Source organism: Cynara cardunculus (genome assembly GCF_001531365.2).
Source record: "Cynara cardunculus var. scolymus isolate 2C chromosome LG 15, CcrdV1, whole genome shotgun sequence".
Classification (NCBI taxonomy): domain Eukaryota; kingdom Viridiplantae; phylum Streptophyta; class Magnoliopsida; order Asterales; family Asteraceae; genus Cynara; species Cynara cardunculus.
Genome location: NC_037542.1, coordinates 15,982,448 through 16,006,938, shown reverse-complemented (window position 1 = coordinate 16,006,938; position 24,491 = coordinate 15,982,448). Strand labels below are relative to the sequence as shown.

Below are 24,491 nucleotides of genomic sequence, written 5' to 3'. Positions count from 1 at the left end.
AAAAAGATATTTCCACTATTAGATCAATCATAATTGAATGTCAACAATAATGAGATGCACCGAGATGTATTGGTTTAATTCTCTTATAATACGCAATTCATAGATGAACATAAGATTAAAAGTGATTAATGATTCAAATATCTTCTTATGTTTTTTTATCATAATTGCAAGTAATAATTATGTCACATATTCTTTCTTCTTTTAAATTTGAAGATTTTTATCATTTTCTTAGAGAGTTTAATATAATTATTAAAACAACTTTTTTTCTTCTTCCCAAATCCTCAAAATTTCAAAATAAAGTATTTTTATAAAACAAATGGTAATAGTGGATGAATGAATAAAGTAAAAATGGTAATCATCATAAATTAGATCCACTTCCATCATCTAAAACAAATGGTAATAGTGGAGAACTGATTTAAAATAAACAATTTAATTAATATTAATTTATATTATATTTTAAAAAATTTAACAAAAAATTTTAAAAACTATTTTTTATACATAAAGTATTGTTAATTAATGCATATTACTTAAAATTCAAGATTACAAGTAAATTGTACATAAATACAACTTATTAAACTCCATTTTTGAATTCATGTAACTAATTGTAGATAAACATTCATTTTAAATATAAAAACTCTAAAATGTAATTAGGGTAATCATTAACTTCTAACAAAATATTTAATTATTATCTTTATAAAAAATTATATTATAAAATCAAAAATAAATTAGTCTATTATGAAACGTAAATTAAATTACAATAAAAATTGAATTTAAAAATTGAAAAAAACGAAAAAAATTTAAATAGTTAATTTGATACCAACATCGATATGTTTTTTCAAAATTTTATGATATCTTCAAATTTATATTTTATTCAAAAATAAAAACATTATTGTTTTTTCAAAACCATGTAAAACCATATTATATCGACATGGACAAAAAATAAAACAAAATATTAAAATTGAAATGTATCTCGACACATTATACAGTATCCTTTTAGTAATAACTAGAATGATATTCATGCAATGCAACGAGATACATCTTGATTTTTAGTGTTTCATTTTATACTTTGGGTCTATCGATGTTATAATGCGATTGTATGTGGTTTTGATAAAAAAAATGTTTTTATTTTTGAATGAAATATAAATTTGAAGATATTATAAATTTTGAAAAAAAAAATTTATATTAGTATCAAATTAACTATTTAAAAGTTCATTTTTTTATAATTTATTTAATTCAATTTTTTGTTATAATTTAACTGAAATTTAAAAACAAACTCATTTATTTTCGGTTTTAATAAAACAATTTTTTTCTGTTAGAATTCAATAATTATCTTAATTATATTTTAAATTTTATTATATTTAAAATGAGGTTTATCATGTATTTGATTATGTTTATCTACAGTTAATTATATGAATTCAAAATTGAACTTTAATAATATGTAGTCGTACACATTCTACTTGTAATCTTGAATTTTAAGTAATATTAATCAATAAGTAGTATTTCATGTATAAAAGATGATTTTAAAAGTTTTATCAAATGCTTTATAATATAGTATAAATAAATATAATGAGTAAATATAGTTTATAACATGCATGTCAAATTCAAAATTATAATACGCCTAAATTTGATTTTAATTGTAATTGTAATTAAAAACATTTATTATCTAAAATTGAAAAAAAAAATCATAATAATTTTTAACGGAAAATTGGTATTGACCCTTGGAGTTGTTTGAATCTGGTTGCGAAATAACGCATATAATTATGATTGACAAAGCCTCGATTGCCATCTTTTTCTTTTGTAGATAAGATTGAATTCCACCTTCAAAACTTTGTAAGTTCATATTTTTTAAAAATCAATTTATGATTCGTTTGCTAAACACTTACGTGGTAAATTTTTTATTGAATCATTTACCTTACAGGATGAAAATGACAAAGGTCGAGAATATTATTTAGAAAGGTCGTTGATAAAGATGAAGTCTTACCTGGTAAATGAGGGTGACGACTCTTATCAGGTAAACACTTACCAGGTAAATTGTTACGTACCATACCGTTTTAATGAACTACAATCTTACTCCGTAAAGTAAAATATGAGTCATTTACCAAACGCTTAACCAGTAAGAACTTACCGGAAGACATCGCTCTCCCTTACCTTGTACGTAACATTTTTGGTCATCAAAATTCATTGTTGGTAAGCATATTAAACAAGATAAGCATTTACCGGGTAAAAATATACTACAACAAGAATGGTTTATAGGACGCTTAAAATGTTTAAGCGTCTTAATAACATATTTTAAATGCCAAAGTTTATAGAACCAAACAGTAAAGGGTTATATCTAAAAGTGTTACAATAGGTTTATAAGTCACTTTTAAGCATTTTTACAAGTTTTTTAGGACTCTTTCAACATAAATTGTCGTATTAACTATTTTATAGGATACTTTGAAGAAGTGTCCTACAAGCCAATCTTTTTATAAAACCTTTTTGATTATAGGACACTTTTTCAATAGGGTCTTATTATATAGCTAATATGACACTTCATTATAAAGTGACCAAAAAACATTGTTAAAACATCTAAACGCATCATATAAACTTATTGCAACATTTTTAGATATGACACTTTATAATTTGGTCCTATAAACTGAAGTACTATAAATTATGTTATTAGGATGATTAAAACATTTTAAGCGCCCTATAAACTCAATTTTGTTGTAGCGAGTCATCATCTTCACTTATCGAGTAAGACTCTCGATCCTTGTCTTTTTTCATATAGGGTAAGAATTCTAGGTCCTTAGCATGTTCACCCAATAAGATAATTGAACCGGTAAACGCTTGCCAAGACAGGTGTTTTGTAAATGGTCCCTTAAGAGTGTTGACTCTTAAAGGTAAACGTTTACCGAGCAAGTGTTTGATAAACGACACCTTACCTTTAATAGTTTTTCACCCACTAGAGCGAGGATGAAGTGCCCACGGGAAAGCTGGAAGTCCTTGCTCTATTGGCTCATAAATTAGGCAACTTTCATTGCTTTTGTGTGGAAACATTGCATTTTAACATGGTTAATGAGGGTGCATTTGGTACACTAGACATGATAGGACATACAGAACATGAATCCTTGTTCCATGTTTGATAGGACTTTTATGTGAAACAGACAAGAACAGAGTGAAATAAAGTAAACAGACTTGTTCCACCCCTATCCCATATAATGGGATAGAACAAGGTGAAATAAACTTATATTTTACCAATATAACTTCAAAATTAAACTTAAATCTAGTCTAATATATCAAATAAGCCTCTTTTTTACATTTTATTCATTCTTTAAATTTTGTTTATTATATTTTATGCTTTTAAACTTTCATTTTACTGTTCCCAGAATATTAGTTTTATATGGTTTCTATATTTTTATTAATTTATGTAGTTTATTATATATTAATAAATAAAAAATAATGTAGATCAAAAATAATATAAAAATTAGAAACTACATAATTTTTTCCTTTTGATTTTATTTTAATTATTTGACGAAAATTTTCTAATAAAAACAATTATTTTATTATAATTTAATAAATTAATCAAAATATATAAACATCTCATTAGGGGTAAATTAGTCATTTTACTTGTTCTGTCTTACCAAACACTGAAAAGCTATTCTGTCATGCCATGTTCTATCCTATTTGGACACCAAACACGCCTGGTAGAACATGGATTCATGTTGGGTGAAAATTTTGCAAAAGGTATCTCCATTAGTTTAAAGTAGACAGTGTTCATATACTACCACTTTTTGTAATAGGGTGAATTTCATTGTTGATGTTGTTTTACTTTGGTGAAGTTGAACGCAGTAAAACACCATTTCTTTGAAGTTCGTACAGAGAAAAAGGAAACTCAATGAGACCTAAGAAAATAAAGGAGTCTCAATGCCATCATTCTCAATTAGATTTTGTACTTGAATAAAGACAAAAAGAAAAAAAACATTTTTATTCAACAATGAATGAGGTTTCATCCTTCATTAAGCAAGAATTGTACGAATTTTCTTGAAATGGATTTTGAGCTAGATTTCATTTGTTATTGTTTATAAGAACCGTGATATCGGTATTGTGGGCCCTCTAATCTACGTTGTGTATGCAAATACCGCCTCTACATAAACCTTTGGAGTGCTCGATTTTGAAATGGAACTTACGACTGAATCATAACTAGTTCTTTTGTTAAGACTTACACTAGAATAACAACCAATTTGGTGGCCTTCCAAAAAGTTCATTATTGGATGTTTGATGGCTTTTGCTTTTGGATAAGTATTTATGTGTTATTATTGCATCTTTGGTTGGTAGCAATCGAATTTCAGAAAATAAAGCTTAATTCTTGTGAAGTCGGAATTCATATGTATCCATCGCATAATTGAGTTGGACAAATGTTTTATGAAGGGTCTTTCCATCGACATAATTGAGTTGGACAAATGTTCTTCTTCTTCATCTAAGCCCAGTAAGCCCTATGTGTGTGTTTTTTTCTTTTTAAGTCCACAATTTGCATTGCATACTCCTATATAAGTCGACAATTTGCATTGCTCACTAATATCACTTACCTTACCAATTGAGCATAGAAAGAACTTAGAATCTTACTTGGTAAGAGGCATAGCAAGGACGATCACTTACCTTACCAATTGAGCATAGAAAGAACTTAGAATCTTACTTGGTAAGAGGCATAGCAAGGACGAAGAGTCTTACCCAGTACTCTTATCCAATAAGCGATTTTACCGGGTTTAAAACACTTGCCAACAATCCATTTTGATGGTCGAGAATGTTACACAATAACATAAGTGAGAGTGATGTCTCTTGTGGGTAAATGTTTGGTAAACTTCTCAATAAACTTAAAAACTTCAACTTCATCATCAGAAATACCAATCCTAAATAACTTGCCTTTTGCCATATTTTCTTTCAATCCTGAATCGGTTATGGATAAATCGAGTCGGTATGGTGGATCGCCCTATATACTCCATTCATCCAAGAAAGTATGGCAAGCAGTTGTTTGTATTAGTGTTTATACTATGTGGAGTTCTTGTAACAAGTGGATATCTAATAGAGCTTTCTTGGACAGATTGGTGTTGTACTTCTAGGGGGTGTTTTGCTCTATTGAGTACAAACTTCACAAGAAATAAGCATTATTTTCTGAATTCTTGATTGCTACTAATCAAAGATGCAACAATAATACATATATATTTATCCATAAGCCATTCAACATCCAAATAATGAACTTTCTGGAAGGCGGTTATTATTCTTGTGCAAGTCCTAACAAAAAAAACTAATCATGATTCAAGTGTTGCAAGTTCAATTTCAGAATCGAGCACTACAAAGGTTTATGTAGAGGAGGTTTGCATAAACCACGTGGATAGGGGGGCCCAAGATACCAATACCAAGGTTCCCATAAACAATAACAACTGAAATCTAGCTCATAATCCATTATTCAAGAAAATCCGTATAATTCTTGCTTAACGGTTGAAAAGAGTGAAACCTCATTCATTGTTGAACAAAAGTGTTTCTTTCTGCCGTTATTCAAGTTCAAAATCTAATTGTAGATGAAGGCATTCAGGCTCGTTTACCTTTTCTTAGGGGTCTCATCGAGACTCCTTTTACTTTGTATGAACTTCAAAGCTTTTACTGTGTTCAGCTTCAGCAAAGTAAAACCACATCAATAATGAAGTTCACCCTATCACAAAAAATGGTAGTATATGCACACTGTTTGTTTCGAACCAATGGAGATACCTTTTGCAAAATTTTCATCCAACACCAAACACGAATCCATGTTCCATCATAAACCAGGTTAAAAATGCAATGCTTCAACACAAAAGCAAGGAAAAACAACACAACCAGCACATATAGCTTATAACATGATTGCTTGCACTTTGCAGATAATCAATAGTTCCATAAAAGCTAGATTTGAACTTCAGATGTATCCATGAAAATTTAGATGAATAAATCTTAAAAACTAGGTTATTTAGATCATTCTAAACCTAAAAATAGATAGGAAACAAGGAAAGCCACCAATTAGTACAAATCTGAATGGAACTAAGTCAACAGACTGTACAATCACCTTATCTAGAAACACATAAATCAATCTAAATTCTTCCACTAAAGTGTTAGAAAAGTTCTAACACAGAGCCTAAAAAGAATGCACAATCATTGAACCAAATGAAGATAGCAGCATTTATCATAATAGAAGATTAAAATTGAGCAGGGGGTTCATAGGATAACCTGTTCTTTTTCCAAGATTTCTTGATCATCTTCACCAAGCATTCTTCTTCTTTGCACCATAGTAATCAAGATACCATTTAACAAATTTCTTCAATCCCGTTTCCAAATCCGTAGTCGGCCTGTATCCAAGCTCCTTATGCGCCAAACTAATGTTCGCATGCGTGAATGGTACGTCTCCATTTCTCGGCATCAAGACAACCTTCTTCTTAGCTTTCACCTTCAACAGCTTCTCCAATAAGCTAACTAGCTTATTCACAGAAACTGGAGACGTATTCCCCAAATTAATGATCCTAAACTGTGCCTCACCCTTCTTCTTCCCTCCACTTCCGGTGCTTTTCTTGGCTGTATCAAGAGCTGATAAACAACCCTTCACAATATCATCAATGTAGGTGAAATCGCGTGCAACAGTAGCATGATCAGGCCCTTCGAATACTGAAATCGGTCGTCTTTTCAATATATCTTTCGTGAAAAAGAAATAAGCCATATCTGGTCTACCCCAAGGTCCATAAACAGTAAAGAAACGTAATCCAGTAATGGAAAGACCATAAATATGGTTATAAGTATGAGCAATCTCTTCGCCTGCTTTTTTTGTGGCGGCATAAAGGCTGGCAGGTTGATCAGTTCGATCCTTTTCCGAAAATGGAACCTTCGAATTGAGGCCGTAAACGGAACTAGAAGATGCCCAGATGATCGCTGGCTGTGGGTTTGTTGATTTCGAAACTTCTAGAAGGTTCACAAAGCCATCTACATTGGATTTAATGTAGGAATTAGGGTTTACCATAGCATACCTAACGCCGGCTTGGGCAGCAAGGTGGAGGACGTGAGTGAAGTGGACTAAGCCGAAGAGCTTCCGGAGGAGAACGGCGTCGTTGATGTCGCCGTCGACGACGAAGACTCCGGCGCGGTCGAGAAGTTGTGATTTCCGTGATTTCTTCAGAGTAATGTCGTAGTAGGAATTGAAATTATCGAGTCCAACCACTCCATCTCCGCGTCGTTTGAGAGCGAGCGACGCGTGTGCACCGACGAAACCGACGGCTCCAGTGACGAGAACTGTGTGACCATTGCGTGAACGAACTTTAGCAGACGCCTTGACCCGATTCTCCCAACCCGATCCACCGTAAGCGGCGGTGGTACGGAGGCCGCGACGAGGGGCGGCGGGGGAAGGAGGCGACAATAAAAAGAACAACATGATTAAGCCGAGAAAAACGAGGGACCAGAGGGTTAATCTGGGAACGGTGGTGTGGAGACGGAAACGGTGATGGAGGAAGTACATAGATGATTTTTCCGGCTTGAATTTTCCGGGAGTCGAAGGGATGTTGTCGATGTGAGAAAGAATGGGCTTCAAAGAGGTCATTTTGTAGGAAAATCGAAGCCCAGAAACGAAGTATTTGTGGGTATTGTAGTTGATTCAAAGAGGGGGTTTTCAGGGATTGAAATTAGGGTTTTTTGAGGGAATTAAACTAGGGTTTTTTGGGGAAGAGATGAAGGGTTTTAGTTTGGAGTTGTGGTTTTGAATGATGAAAACTCCATGACCGTCTGGATTGAATTTGATGTATTCCTTCTGCATACGTCTCTAAAACCACTCTTGTTACAGACGGCGATGACGGGCCGGTAGGGGAGAAAGATACCGAGTTAAAAGGAGAAGAATTAAAATTTAAAAATAAAAGAAATCTTTTATTGATTTTAGTTTACATAAAAAGTCCATGCTTATTTTTGGAATTGATATTGAGTGAACATATAAAAATATTTACTTCTCCATGGCCGTCTATTGATGGTATTTATGGGTTGGGTTGATTGTGTTGAAAACATTTGAACAACTTAATTCAATGTTTACGGTTTAAATTTTTTTAACTCAACCTAACCCATAAGCATCCCTACCATCTACATCTATGTATGTGTTATATATATTTATATTTTTAATTGTGTTACCTCAACTTTTATAAAATATCATCTATACACCTACAATTCATACATTTTTAAAAGTGGTTCCCATTATAACATTCTAATTAATAATTATTTTATGTAATAAAAAAGCTTGTCGAACTCCAGGTGACGTTGCAACAAAAATTGCTAAGTGTCATATTTGACCATTCACAATTCCTTTTGAAAGGGTTTTGCAAGTCGTATATGGATGCTTTGTACGTGTTTTTGTCAGAATTTTGACTTGTCAAACTAATACGTATCAACATTAGTGTTTGGACTTAACTTCAACTTCTATGTACTTCGACTAATTCCAAAAATTCTAGAGAATAACCAAAAAATTACCACCAATTTTGTAGATCTCGAATTACTTACCTATGAAGAGAAGTCTTAAAAATGCGAGCCTTATTTAGACAAAAGTTGATTACCGACAACTCTAACCGTCTTTACATGGTATTTGCCTCTGAAGACACTAATGTGAGGGAATATTTTTTACTAACTCAAAAAGTTGAGGCTTCCCCCCTGACTAAGATAGAACCCGAGACTTGTCTTGTATTTGGATAATGTCACCCCATAGTTTACCAACTGAGCTACACGAAGTATACGCCAGAGACCCGAGCCTTGTCGAAAGGTAAAATACTACTTGTTTCAATTATCTCAAGTAACATATTTAGGGATTGATTTCTATTCTATTTTCCTTTTTGACTTTTACCATGTTTACATATAATGTTCTTTCTGATTATTTGTTAGAAACTGTTTTTAGAAGAAGATAAAGGAACTTGATAAACTCAAGAATCGTGTAGGAAAGTATTTTTCCAAATACAATAATTCGATCTTATTAGCTTTGGGTTCACAAATTTTGCACTGGGATAATTCTTATGTTTTTCTCTATTTCAAAGGTTGTGAAAATCGAGACTTCTACCCAGATTCTCGTTTTACATATGTAAACGAGTGATCAATGGTTATTGACGGTTAGCGATTATTAATGGATAAGATCGATGAGTATTTACAACCGAATATGAGTTATGAAAGATGCAGGTCCAGAGCTTTGGATATACTCGACCAGAGATAAGAGTCATCTTTCGACACACACGTTTCGCAATACGCCGAAGACCAGCCAGAGATAGGAGACATCTCCAAACACACATGTTTAGCAATAGGCCGAAGACCAACCAAAAATGGCTAGCACGATCAGAGCTATCTCTGGCCCAGAGTCGAGACTTATCAAATTTCGAAGTCTGAGAAATACAAGTCTGGCCACGTACGTCCAGAACTTCGTATGCATTGTTTCAGAGTTACGATTTAGTAACGGACGCGACCCCCTTGACCCCACTTTATGGCGTTCTAAGATGATAGGGGCAACATTTGTAAGCGTGCACTCTGCACCTCATAACCGACGTATGTTTGCCTCATCGACTTAATCGATCTCAAGTAAATCACAATTATACCAAAATGTTTGATGACACTTAAATCAATAACACAAATTTGTTTTGGAAACTTGATGTGTAATATTCCGACAAAAAATAATATTAACGTTTTTTTTTTAGTTTCATCAAAATAAATAAAACTAAGTTTAAGCTGACATAAAGGCCGTCAGGTTTGCTTAATCAATCATTTATTCTAATTAACCTGCATTCATGCCTTATTAGCTAACTGTAATCCTGACACTGCAATTAAGTCATAATAAAAACCCATACTCTTGCAATCAAAACACATGTTGGTTATGAATTCTTTTTCATTGTAAAATAAAATGTTAAATTTTGATATAAATGGGTATTTAAACCATACGCATTGGTTCGTTTTGCATTAAATAACTTTTTGTGTAAAAACATGTATGATTATTAATTTTAAAAAATGGGATCGATAACGAACAATATTTATGTAAGATCATTTATTCTTTGTAGGTTGGTGTATAAAACAAGGGTAATTAACAAAAATTTAAACGAAAACAATGACAATGTACAATAATTAAAATGCGACAATTCCGAAGAAACTTCAATAATAATCATTAATCACAAACGTACAAATTTTGAGAGATTGGATATCGTCTTTGTTTGTCTTTACCCATAAGTAAAGCTATATATGGCTATCGAGTATTGATCGTCAAGGTTGTGTGTATTAGTTTGAAAAAGACATACAACTAGTATTATTAGTCGATTATATTATGGCCTTTAACGACAATTAACTAGTTTTAATGAATTTTACGTTAACGAACTAATATTTTTTAGAATCAATTATTTATGACGATTATGATACATTTAAATTCAAAAAGTGACGATTTATTTGATAGATGAAATCAATATTAGGTACACCATCTTAATAAATTCCGCTATCATAAGGATTTTAAATTCGAATACAACGCTTTATGAGGATTGTAACTTTATAATGCTTGTTTTAGTAAAAAAAATTATAAATAATGCATTTGTAATATGTTCGAAAAATAAATTGGCTTATAGTTGTCAAACATGACCTTAAATACAAAGACATGTATAAGCAGTCAAGGAAATGGCCTTACCCAATTTTTCACACACACACACACACACACACATATATATATATATATATATATATATATATATATATATATATACAAGTCAAGAACAAACCAGAAAATGAACAATATGAGTTTAGCTTGTAAATGTAACAACACGTGAGGAACATGAAACTAACGACAGATACCAAAAGAATACCTACAACTATCAGGTTATAAGATAAAGTATCATTATAGGCAATATTTGATTTGTTTGCTTTCCTTTAAAAATATGAATAAAGGCATCCTTGATAGATTGCAAGAACAGTTGGCATAAAGACAGACAATTTAGATCTGTATTTTGAATATACATTATAGTAACTAGAAAAAATGATACATAAATACGAATTACATCTGTCAGAAACAAATGCATTCAAATAAAACATCAATACATACCAAACATTGATGAGTTGGTGCATCATTTGAATTATGGCTATGTCATCCTAAAGTGATGTTAAATGAATGGAGAATAAATAAATATTGTTACGTGCCAACAAATTGTCATGTACCTACAATAGTACATCATTTATGAGTTTGTTCTTTTTAATGCTAAGATGAAGTTTTCGTTTTTTTAATTGTTTTTTTCTTATTTCGTATAAATGATTCTTTGATATTTGTTACATGGTTTTATTTATTTTAAAGTTCTTTATCAACCTATTGTTTGCATCGTGGGCCAATAATGGCTAAAAAGCCACTAGTTTGGTTGAGATCTTAAGATATCGACATTTTTAAATTTAAGAAATTTCTAATGGATATTGCGAATAGATTAATTTGTTATAATGATCTATTTTGCCTTTAACGTGTAGCTCAGTTGGCAAAAGAATGAGATGACTTTGCCTAAATACAATACATGTCTCGGGTACCCCGACACGAACCTCAACCTTTGAGTTAGACAAAAGAAACCACCTCATATTGGTGTCTTTGAAGCGGGGTTAAAACCGCAAGTAATCAACTTTTACTCAAATAATAGTGATTTTGTCGGATTTAACAACAAATAAGAGAAAAACAAATTTGAAAATAAGCTATTTTGACCGGGATATCCTAAAATTGAAGGTGGGTCATGGTCTTGGTTAAAATCGGGTCAAAACCTCATTCAAATACAGATTAAGGTGTATTTTTGGGCCGTAAACATTTGGGCTTGGTCCGTTCATTTAATTTTGGGCCTGAATTTGGGTCAAAGACTCTTATGCCTGGGACTGTGGTGATGGCCAAAAACCGGTCCCGGGCCGGGCCGTTTCCAACCTGTCCCAAGATTTTTCATAACTAGTCCCAGCCTCGTTTGAAAAAGTTGAGTCCGATCAAACTTTATTGTAATTGGTTATGGGCCGCCGGTCCCGGTTATTAAAAAAAATATATATTTATATATATATATATATATATATTTTTTAATGATATATATTTTTAATATATTATAAAATTTGAAATTGGGTTACTAAAATACACTTTAAAAATATGTTTTATTATAATTAAAATTACATTGTCTTACAAAATATAGCGAGAAATCGATAATTGTGAACGTTTTTTTTTGCGTTTTTTTGCGAATCAAGAACTTGGTAAGTAAATCCTTCAACCAAGACACTTATATATAGTATTTAGAAAGCAAACAAATACAAAAAAGGGCCAAAAAAAGCTACGTTTTTTTAAAAATAGTTACATTTTTTAAAAATTGGTCCGGGCCGGTCCATAACCGGTCCCAGTCCCACAAAACACCCCAAATTCATATCCGGTCCCAGATTTCAGTCTTAAACCGGTCCTTGGCCGGTCCCGGTCTCAGTCCTCCGGCGATCCCGGGCCGGGCCGATTCGGCCATCACTACCTGGGAGCAGGACAACCCAGGTTTTACATGGTTTAATTTGGCTGGTTAACAGTTACATAAAATTGAAATTTAAGTTTATAAGACCAATTTTAAAGAGTCATATACAATAGGTTGTGTACGACTCTTCTAGATGTTTCAACAAATTTTTTAAAACGCTTTTATACAAATTCTTATAAAACAATTTTAAGAAATGTCTTATAAACTCATCTATCTATAGGGCGTTTGTGTTAATATGAAACCTTTGCAATAGTGTTGTATAAAATAACTGATACGACATATTATTTTAAACCCGTCCTAAAAATTTGTTGAAATGTCCAAAGAAGTCCTATAAACCTATTATAATATTTTTAGATTGGACGTTTTTTTGTTTCGTCTTGTAAACTTAATTCTTATAAAATATTATGTTAGAACGTTTAGACATTTTAGGCATCATATAAACCCAATGTTATTTTGGTAAAATACTATAACTGTTAACAATTTCTTTTCACCAAAGTAAAACATAAAATGAGCAAGTCTTTGGATTAATAGATTCGTCAACTAAGTGTCTAAGCATCTATCAACATCATTCATATTCTCTGACACATCCATTTGTTGTTGCTGCAAAAATGATTCCAATAGTTTTCTCGTATTAGATTCTTTGACAGCATTCTTGGTGGTGAATCTCTTTTGATAACTTGTACCATATATGTACTTAATAAGAAATAAAAATATAAACTCAACAAACATTAAATAAATTTTTACATCATATATATATATATATATATATATAGAGGGATGTTATTCTACACCCTTTGTCATTTCTACACCCTATACAACCCTTATCTCAACCATTCAATTTTTAATCAATTAATTGTTTCATAATATAAAGTATTAATCATAATTAATAAACTCTATTCATATTCCATAAATATTCAAATCATAATAAATGAACTCCAATCATTTCTATAAATATCTCAATTAATTGGGTTGCAAAGGTTGTACAAATGCACAAGGTTGTAAAAGAAATATACCCTATATATATATATATAATATTATCAAAGTTATATATACACTAATGATGGGTTTCCGGGCCAATTTCAATGTTCTTAATTGACATATTAATGGGTTAACCGTTTGACAGTTTAGCAGATTGAGTTTAATTGGTTTGTTAACAGGTTGAGTTGGGCCAGTTGAACAGTTTGAGAATTTTTGTTCACCCTTATGTTGAATATTGGTAACTGATATTTCTTCATCCTAAAATCAATATCCACAATTAAAATGACAAACAAATTTATACATTCATAATTATTACTCATATTTGTTAATCAAATGACAATTTCACAATTATTTTATTTCTTTTTTTTCCCAACTCGTAAATATTTATGCATTAATTAATGGTATATTTTGAGAAATTGGTTATCTATTTTTGAAACTAGATACTTATTTTGGGACAAACATAAATAAAAATATGTATACTTATTTTGAAACGAAGGAAGTAATAAATTGCATCATTTAAATTTCTAAAAATGTAAATTCAATCATTGAAATTTCTAGAAATTATGAAAAAGGCTTCAGAGTTACAAACAACAAACCACACACTATAATAGTAGAACGCCTAAAATGATTAAATGTCATAATAGACTAGCTTATATACCTTAAGTTTATAGAGTTAAACAGGAAATCATCATATATAAAAGTGTTACAACAAGTTTATAAGATACTTTTGTGTCTTGATAACTTTTTAGGACATTTTTAAAATAAAATGTCGTATTAGTTATTTTATTATATTTTTTAGAGGTGTTCCATAAACACATATTTTTATAAGACACTTGTTTTTATACTACACTTTTTCAAAAGTGTCATATAAAATAATTAATACGACACTTTATTTTAAAAATGCGTTAAAAAACTTATTAAAATGCACAAAAACGTCTTATAAACTTATTGTAATACTTTTAGATAAAACATTTTATTGTTTGGTTCTATAAACTTAAGTTGTATGAAACATTATATTAAGACATCTTATCATTGTTAACGTTCTATAAACCCAATTTTATTGTAATGAATAATTACGAACAAAATTAATAATTTACTCTATATTTTTCCTCCTCTAGTCATGATTCCATTAAAGCACATAGTTCATTTAACTTAAAATCATTAAGATTGAGAGATATTATAATTTAATTAAAAAACATATAGTTTCTAGTGTTCTCAAAAAAATCTAATTGTAATAACTTTAAAACTATTTCAACCAAAGGTTGAATATACCTAGATTAGGAGTAAAACATATCAAAGGAACAAAAAATATTTTCGCAGATTTGTAGTCTTATATCTTCAATCTCTTCTCTATATGATGGTTTTCTGATGCGAGAGATCCGTGCATAGACGGCAGTCACAGAGCATACGGTGGGAATTTAAACTCAAATGACAAACAAACCAACCCAATGAGATGAGATATTGGTCAAAACATTTAACTTGTTGATGTATGAAAATTCGAAATATTACTGCAAATATATGTTTTCTTTAATTGGTTGAGTATAAATTAATATAGATTTAGTTGTTATCTTAAATGAAGAAGTGACATGTATCCACGATTACATGAATGTAGCCATGTACATGCGTTTATGGGTTTTGAAACCAACAATAAATCTATGTCTTCACATGTAAGGGAAGGGAAGGGGACCTCTTTGGACTTTAAGCTTTAAAGCATTTATATATAATTAATTTGATTGAAAATGACATTTTATTTCATAAGTTTTCGTCAAACAAATCTTGACCCACAACTATTACGTTTATGGACTCGGAAAATAGATCATGAATTTAAGTTCATCACTAGAAAGATACATTGAATTAGTTAAAATACCACCACTATTTCTCCTTTTTATATTTGTGTAGATCAGAATTTTTTGTGGGAGTTGAGTGTTTGGCAAAGAAGAGGGCATGGCTTTATTATGTCATGTGATTATATATATATATGGAAATTGGAGATAGAAAACACATATGCATCTTAATTAAAAATGCAACACCCTACTCAAACACATGCATGTCTTAATTGAAAGGAGATATGCTCCCACTTATTTTCACTTGTTACTCCTCCTTTAATGCGATCCTCCTTCGCTACCACCATCACCACCGCCACCACCACCACCACCACCTTTACCAATTCCACCACCATATCCACCACCTCCTCCAAATCCTCCACCTCCGCCCTTACCAAATCCACCTCCTTTACCTATGCCCCCACCACCTCCTCCTCCAAACCCTCCACCACCACCCTTACCAATTCCACCTCCAGCACCACCACCTTCTCCACTTCCAGAACCACCGCCTGCACCACCACCTAGTCCACCTCCACTTCCAGAACCGCCTCCTACTCCACCACCACCACCAGCACCACCACCCTTACCAATGCCCCCACCTCCTCCAATTCCAGAACCGCCTCCCACTCCACCGCCCGCACCACCACCTAGTCCACCTCCACCACCAGCACCACCACCCTTACCAATGCCTCCACCTCCTCCAATTCCAGAACCCCCTCCTACTCCACCGCCTACACCACCACCTAGTCCACCTCCACCACCAGAACCACCACCTAGTCCACCTCCACCACCAGCACCACCACCCTTACTAATGCCCCCACCTCCTCCAATTCCAGAGCCGCCTCCTACTCCACCGCCCGTACCACCACCTACTCCACCGCCCGTACCACCACCTACTCCACCTCCACCACCAACACCACCACCCTTGCCAATGCCACCACCACCTCCACTTCCAGAGCCTCCTCCTACCCCACCTCCTGTACCACCACCTAGTCCACCTCCACTACCCGCACCACCTCCTACTCCACCACCACCACCCTTGCCGATGCCTCCACCACCACCACCTCCTACTCCACCTCCAACACCACCACCCTTACCGATCCCACCACCACCAGCACCAGAACCACCTCCTATTCCACCACCCTTACCGATGCCACCACCTACTCCACCACCACCACCACCACCACCGGAACCACCTCCTAGTCCACCACCACCACCACCACCTTTACCAACTCCACCTCCACCACCAATTCCCCCACCGGAACCTCCTCCTCCTCCTATTCCACCACCAAATCCGCCACCGGAACCACCTCCAGCTCCACCACCAAATCCAACTCCTCCGCCGATGCCTCCACCATGAATAAGTGTTTTTTCTTCTTCAGAAAGCTTTCTACCACCAACAATGTTAATGGTGCAAATTAAAAAGCCAAGAAATCCAAAAAGGAAAAGCTTTGAAACCATCATATATAAATCTTGCTTAATTAATTAACTGATTTTGCTAGCAAGTGTGTGAAGAAGCATAACAAAATCACAAGTATATATAGGGATCAAGATGTACGCCAATTCAACGAGACAGTTGAGATTTAATTAAATTAAGCAATCTTTTGTTTTTAAAAGTTATAGACATGTAATTAATGTTTTATGCTCTCCAAGCTGTATCCTTTGACAAATTTTCTCCTTATATTTTTCTTTCTTTTACCAAAAAATATTAAATAACAAGATTAAACATATCATTTCCTTGTTAGCATAATATATGCAATAAACATGTGAAATTAATATGCCTAAATTAATAATAAACCATCTTGTGTGTTGATTGAACGATCACCACACTCATTGAAATGACCGTTGTTGCATCTCTGTTGTCTGTTGAAAAGATCAGATTTATCGAGCCCACAACTATAACTTGGTTTTGCACCTTTCCTATTTAAGACTCATTGAACAGAAAAATGGGTTGAACCCAAACCCATTTCTGACTCAAATCCGTAAATAATCACCTTTACAATTAATTATATGGTAAAGGAATGGTCTCAACACTTGTTCAAATCCGTAAATAATCACCTTCACCCATTTCTGCAAGTATATGGTTTCAACACCTATTTAAATAACGGAAAAAAGATTATCTCATAATTAATTAAGTGGATACAACTATAATTAATCAATATTTTTAACAAGAAAAAGGTTTTCAGGTTTTTCATGCATTCACATATTAGTTCTGTCGCCATCACCTTTGGTTTTGAGTTTGACACCATATGTCGCCAAATAAATGCTTCTAACCTCCCACAAATCTTGAAATTTCTACAAAATAATAAATCACACTACCAGCTCCAAGTGATTATATATAACCAAACGATAATGTTAACTATTTAATAGAATATGAAAATAGTTAAATCATGTGTAAAATCACATGTGATTTTATATTAACATTCAAAAAAGGTGTACAAGACCGTCTTTAGGTTTCGTGCAAAGTTGTGTCAATAAGGGACCGACCTACTTCAAGGGTCACAGTTGCACATCAATAAGGGACGGACCTACCTCGTAGTATAATTTTTTTTTAGGTTCGTGAAATGTCCAACCATATCGATTTGTTGTGTGCGACCACACAAATTTTGAAACTACAATAAAAACACAAGTTTTCCTTGGTAGAGTTGGTTTGCAAGACTTTTCTTCCACCCTAGAACCGAGTTCAAATCTTGTTAGTGTTATTTTCTTAGTTTTTTAGATTTAATTTCATATTTTTAAATGTTTCTGGAAGAAAAATTGCAATAAAATAGTTGAACACAAAATCTCGCATATGAAAAGTAATGAACTAACTAACAGACCAATTATGATATTGTGAAAAATATCCCCATTTATTGTTTCGTATAGTTAAATGGTTCCACCATTTGAAAGAATTTTTGGGTCCGTCCCTGGCGTGAATCACATGTGAGTTTGTATGTTAGTGTAAAATCACATATGATTCGATTGTTTTTTTATTTTCTTCAATAAGTACCGTTTTCTTTTGAACCCAACATACACACACTCTCTCTAAGTATATAATATTTATATATAAGAAATGAAACTCACACAGATGACGTATCTGTAATAAAGTTGGAATCTTTGACCTTTAAAAAGGCAAGATTACCCAATACCGTCGAACCAAATTAATTAGCCTTTCGATCAGATGGTAAACATGCCAAATTGAAACGAGTGTTAGTGGTTTGATCTCTCTCATTTACAAAATTTTATCTTATTGGTTTTGAAGTGTTTATGTGAAAGAGAAACGGAAATAGTTACAACCTCATATAATAAAAGGGTTGCTTTCCGTGAGAATAAGAGTTCAAGTGAGAAACGTAAGAAGAAATCTTTACTCTTAGATGCACCAGATTAATCCATGTATCAAACATGATTCATGGATGAATTTGATATTAAAGGTGATCAAAGGTCCAGATCCCTTCTTACACTTTTCATTTAACTCTTAGGAACTATATATGACTTGAAAAATCTAATTAAAAAAAAAACAAAATTTATATATCGATCAAACGCGTTTACAGATCTTGAAAAAAGAAAATGTGACATGAAATACAACCAAGATCTCTTAAACCTTGTAGGTCATATGCATTGAGACCAAAATGGAAATTTGGTTCGAAGTACATAACAATTCTGGTTTAGTTTTCATGTGCATAGCTAGCTAGATAATTAAATGCACCACGTTGGTGGGTTTGTGTCGGTGTGGAGGTCACGATCGTCCTATGCTTTACGTTTTTGCCAAAAATAATATAGACGCGTAAAGTGATTTACTTGTATTGGTTAATCGATTTCTAATTGTTGTTCTAACGGTATATAGTCATGTATTTGCTACCATGGAAGATGATGAGTCGACTAGTTTTCTTAATTAAGATTACTTTTCATGTTGAATTGAATAAAAAATAGAAATTTTTGAGAAAAATGGAAAACTGTAGATCTGGAGGTACGTTTATACTAATGAATGTTTGATAAATGTATAGTATTTTGTACATTAGAAATTGTTTTTAAGACTTTTGATAAATCTGATTTATAAGATAGTGTAGATATAGATATGATGGATTGATTAAAATTCTAAATCCCTCTCAAGGAAAAATTCTAAACTTAAAAGCGAAATTATAGATAAAATATGTTGTTTCAAAACTCATGCTTTATTTTTATTTCATCAATAAAATTAAGACACACGGTGTTTTATATATTTTAAATCTTATTTAATTTAAGTTTGAATTTTATTTTCAATAATATATATTCATATAATTGATAGATATAAATTATAAGAATTTGAGATTTTATTCGTAGACTACATGCAGTTTGCCAAAATCTTAATTTACACTTTATAAGTATGGAGCAATTCACTAGGTTTAAGTTTAGAAAAAAAATACAAATTTGGTCCCTGTGATTTGTAAAAATATCACTTTTCGTCTATGTAATTTTAAAATTATAAGATGACCAATGTGATTTGCAAAAACGTCCGGATTTGATCATTTCCTTTGACGACTATTAAAAAATTCCGTTATATTTTTGTTCTTTTATCGATTTTTTTGTCTTTTGCTCAATCAAATTCAATTTTACGATTTTGATCCCTGTGGTTTTTGACAAAAAACCTAAATCTTGTATATTTTTACTCACAACTTGTTTTTTATTTAGTGATATTAATAATATATAACTGTCTCATGTTAGCTATTATATAATAATGAGATGAATATAATGATACTTTTAGAAATCACGTCTCTCCCATTATCTTATGTTTATGCGTCCTCTCATCTTGCAAACTTGACATTTGACACCCTCCCTTGTATGATCATATATACATCACAAACATGATCACCATTACAACCAAATTATTATTTCTCTCTTTTGAAATAAAATGTTCATAATATAACAGTTGTTCACTCGTTATCTATCAAAAATAAGATTAGGGTTTCAGGATCCACCTCCCATTCTTCAATCATCTAACGAACTTCAACTCAAAGTTAGCTTCTAGATCATTTCATCAGAATTCGAGACCTAAGTTGGAGCCAATAGAATGTGTTGTGTGTTTATCAACCATCAAAGAAGATGAGGAAATGAGAATGTTGAGATGCAACCATGTGTTTCATAGAAAATTGTAACATCCCAAAATTTCGAATACTTAAATATATCAAAACTAATATCCTAAGATCAAACATTTACATTGCAGCGGATATAAAATATCTAATCTTACAAATTATATCACCATCTAACATTACAATCTTGACGAACATACTTTGCTCTATATAACAATGTCTTGATCTGCACATGTCATTCCTTGATGCTAATCCTTAAATATCTCTTTATCCAACTTTTCTTTCCAGTCTAATAGCCTCCTGGGTGAAAAAGTTTTAAAAGAGTTTTGGATGAGCCTTAGGCCCAGTGAATCCACGGTTTTCATGCATGAACAACAATTTTTATAATAAACAATTTTCACGAAGCTTCATAAATTAGCATGACTTGATGAGAATAATATTTTTCACAAAATAAAGATATTATAATGCGTGTCTACATCACAAAGCAACAGCGTCATGGGAGATGTCTACCTCACACAACATTACCTGGCGAACTCACACAGCATGTCCGCACTTACGACTTAGACAAGCTCACAAAGCATGCTCGTCTTTATAATATCATCTCGTAGTACATTCCTATTGACACACAAGTACTCAAAACACATATTATAAAAATATTGAACTTTTCACGCATATATAGCATATTTGAAATCTCGAGAAACTTCAAACAACTTTTGGATAATAAGGCATGCAACCATTTTAAAAATAAATCACGTGTAACTCACCATACAGGTCATAACTCCAAACCGTTCCTCGAAATTACTCATGTTCTCCCAAAAAATGCATCAAACTTGTTGCGCTTCACCAAATCATCCTCATCTTTCACCTCTCTTATACGAGTTTCCTTCCCCGAGAATTTGTCATCTCTATGCTTGAAGACCTCCCCATATATATACTTAGTCATCGGCGGTTTCACGGAATATGAAACGATAAACCAAGATTAATGGTCGTAGGTTTCATGACCATTGGGTTTCTTGTCATTTAATTACATTCAATTTTAGGGTCTAAACCCTTCACTTTGATAGCTTTACACTATAAGTTCTTGAAATTTAACGACTACCAATTCCTTTTTTTTGGGTTATTACAAACTTTCCCCTTAACAAAATTTCGTCCTCAAAATTTGCCGTATGCAAATAAATGAGGGCATCTCAATCTCATCCCCTTATCAAAATATGATGAATCAACTCACTATATCATTAATACTTTGAGTTCCTATTATTCTCAAAGCTAAACATATTCTCTCCCCACTAAAGCAATCAGTGGAAGTTTGTTACCAAAACTTTATCCACCAACACCACTCTACATCTATTCGATCTCATCTTACCATGTGTTACATAAACACATCTCTATCAATGTCATTATATCCAAGGATATTAAATCATCTAATGACTTCTCTGCTTTAATATGGTTTAAGGCTAACCCCAAATTAACTTTAATCACCACTCTCATCACTATGAATCAATCTTTAGTCACACGTCTATCAATAATAAAATCTTCCATGCTCAGTTTAAGTTTAGGTTTCAGTAACCTAATTCACTTAAACTTTGCTCTGATACCACTTGTAACATCCCAATTTTTTGAATACTTAAATATATCAAAACTAGAATTCCAAGATCAACACTTACATTGCAGCGGAAAAAAAAATCTCTAATCTTACAAATTATATCACCATCTAACATTACAATGTTGACGAACATAACTTTGCTCTATATAACAATGTCTTGATCTGCACATGTCGTTTGATTCTAATCCTTATATATGTCTTTATTCAACTTTTCTTTCCAGTCTAATAGCCGTCTGGGTGAAAAAGTTTTAAAAGAGTTTTGGATGAGCCTTAGGCCCAATGAATCCACGGTTTTCATGTATGAACAACAATTTTTACAATAAACAATTTTCACGAAACTTCATAAATTAGCATGCCTTGACGAGAATAATATTTTTCACAAAATAAAGTTATCATAATGTGTGTCTACATCACAAAGCAACGGCGTCATGGGAGATGTCTATCTTACACAGCATTACCTGGCGAACTCACACAACGTGTCCGCACTTACGGCTTAGACAAGCTCACAAAGCATGATCGTCTTTACAAAATCATACTGTAGTACATCCTCATTGATACACAAGTACTCAAAACACATATTATAAAAATATCGAACTTTTCACGCATATATAACATATCAAAAATCTCGAGAAACTTCAATCAAGCTTGTGGATAATTATAAATAAGGCATGCAACCATTTTAAAAATAAATCACGTGTAACTCACCATACATGTCATAACTCCAAACCGTTCCTCGAAATTACTCATGTTCTCCCAAAAAATGCATCAAACTTGTTGCGCTTCACCAAATCATCCTTATCTTTCACCTTTCTTATACGAGTTTTTCCCCGAGAATTTATCATATCTATGCTTGAAGACCTCCCCATATATATATACTTAGTCATCGACGGTTTCACAAAATATGAAGTGATAAGGCAATATTAATGGTCATAGGTTTCATGACCATTGAATTTCGTGTCATTTAATTACATTCAATTTTAGGGTCTAAACCCTTCACTTTGATAGTTTTACACTATAAATCCTTGAAATTTAACGACTACCAATTCTTTTTTTTATGTTATTACAAAAATACTTGGACCGTTGTGTGGTATACAAACACCTAACATTCCCTTTATGTCGGTGGTGTCTAGCAGGGCCTCGATTGGTTTGCGAGCTTGGCCATGAATTTGTCTCTTTTTGTTTCTCATATGTTTATTGTTTGATGGATGATGATTGTGATAGATGGTGGTTAAGTTGATTAATTCGTGTATATATGTTTATTAATATCATCTTACATGCATGTTAATTAAAGGGATCAATATATATTAATATTGGTTCTATAATTTGTAATCGATGATTATTCATATCATGTACACATGACATCATCTTGTATTCTTGTAGACGACAAAGAAATATAGTTTTGAAATTTTGGAGTAAATTTTGTTTTTCAAGTAATTGACAAATGGATTTAATTTCTTTTATTGCAAATAAATTTTAATTGGTAATTGGTAATCAACAATAAGTCCTGAATCATGACCATTTACTACTTTTTTTTATAAGTCCCTCCTACATAAAACAATAAATTAATTAAGGGGGTGTTTGGGATTGCTTATTTAAAACAACTTATGCTTTTTTATAAAAGTGCTTATTAACTTATGTGGTATCAAACTGGAGTTTTGTAAAAAGTGTTTGGATTAGCTTATAATGGTACCAAAAAGCAATAAGTTGATAAGTTGGTTTTTAGTGTTTGGCAAATTTGGCTTATAGATGTAAAATTACCAAAAATGTCCTCCAATCAACCTCCACTGTTCATCGTCTCCATCCTCACTCCAAACCCTATTTTCTCCAGATTCCTCTCCATCAGATTCCTCTCCATCCTCATCACTCCAACCCTATTTTCTCCAGATTCCTCTCCATCCTCATCACTCCAACCCTATTTTCTCGAGATTCATCTCCATCCTCATCACTCCAACCCTATTTTCTCGAGAACCTCTGCATCGGCGAGTTTGCACCCACCGTGGAAGAGGTTGTCATCGCGATCTCCTGTGAGTGGTTTCTCCCCGAGAACCTCTGCATCGGCGAGTTTCTTGGCACCGATTTCCGTCTCCAAGACGACATCCGTCTCCAAGATGACATCCGATTCGATTTCTCTGGTTTGATTCTCTGGTTCGATTTCACAAAACACCCCCGAATCATCAGTCGGTCGCTTGAGGAAGGTAAGGGTTAAAACGGTAAATTGTTAATAAGTTGATTTTGATAAGTCAGGGGGGATTGACTTATCAAAAACGACTTGTTACCGGTTTGGTACCGGTATAAGCACTTTTTTTTTTTACCCAAACACTCCAAAATGACTTATCTCCGGTACCCAACTGAAATAAGTTAATAAGTCGGTTTGAAAAGCTTACCCAAACACCCCCTAAATCCAATTTATTTTATTTTTTAGTTTTAACTCGTCGATATTTTTTAATTTTAACCTTTTAACTTTTTTGATATTTTCCTATTAATTCCTTTTATATTTTTAATTTAAATTATAATTATAAAAAATTAATTAACTTTATATTATTATTTA

General features: G+C 32.6%; 1 protein-coding gene and 1 long non-coding RNA gene across 2 annotated transcripts; both read right to left on the bottom strand.

Moving 5' to 3' along the window:
• Window positions 1–5,952: 5,952 nt before the first annotated feature.
• On the bottom strand, window positions 5,953–7,821 carry LOC112528789 (UDP-glucuronate 4-epimerase 3-like). Its single transcript, XM_025139866.1, has one exon. It carries the CDS (start codon window positions 7,583–7,585, stop codon window positions 6,263–6,265), a length of 1,323 nt encoding a protein of 440 aa, XP_024995634.1. The 5' UTR covers window positions 7,586–7,821; the 3' UTR covers window positions 5,953–6,262.
• Window positions 7,822–15,418: 7,597 nt separating this feature from the next.
• On the bottom strand, window positions 15,419–16,764 carry LOC112528767. Its single transcript, XR_003070835.1, has 2 exons — window positions 16,651–16,764; window positions 15,419–15,588 (listed from the first exon to the last, which is right to left on the bottom strand). It is a non-coding gene; the product is annotated as an uncharacterized LOC112528767 (long non-coding RNA).
• Between the last annotated feature and the right edge of the window lie 7,727 nt (window positions 16,765–24,491).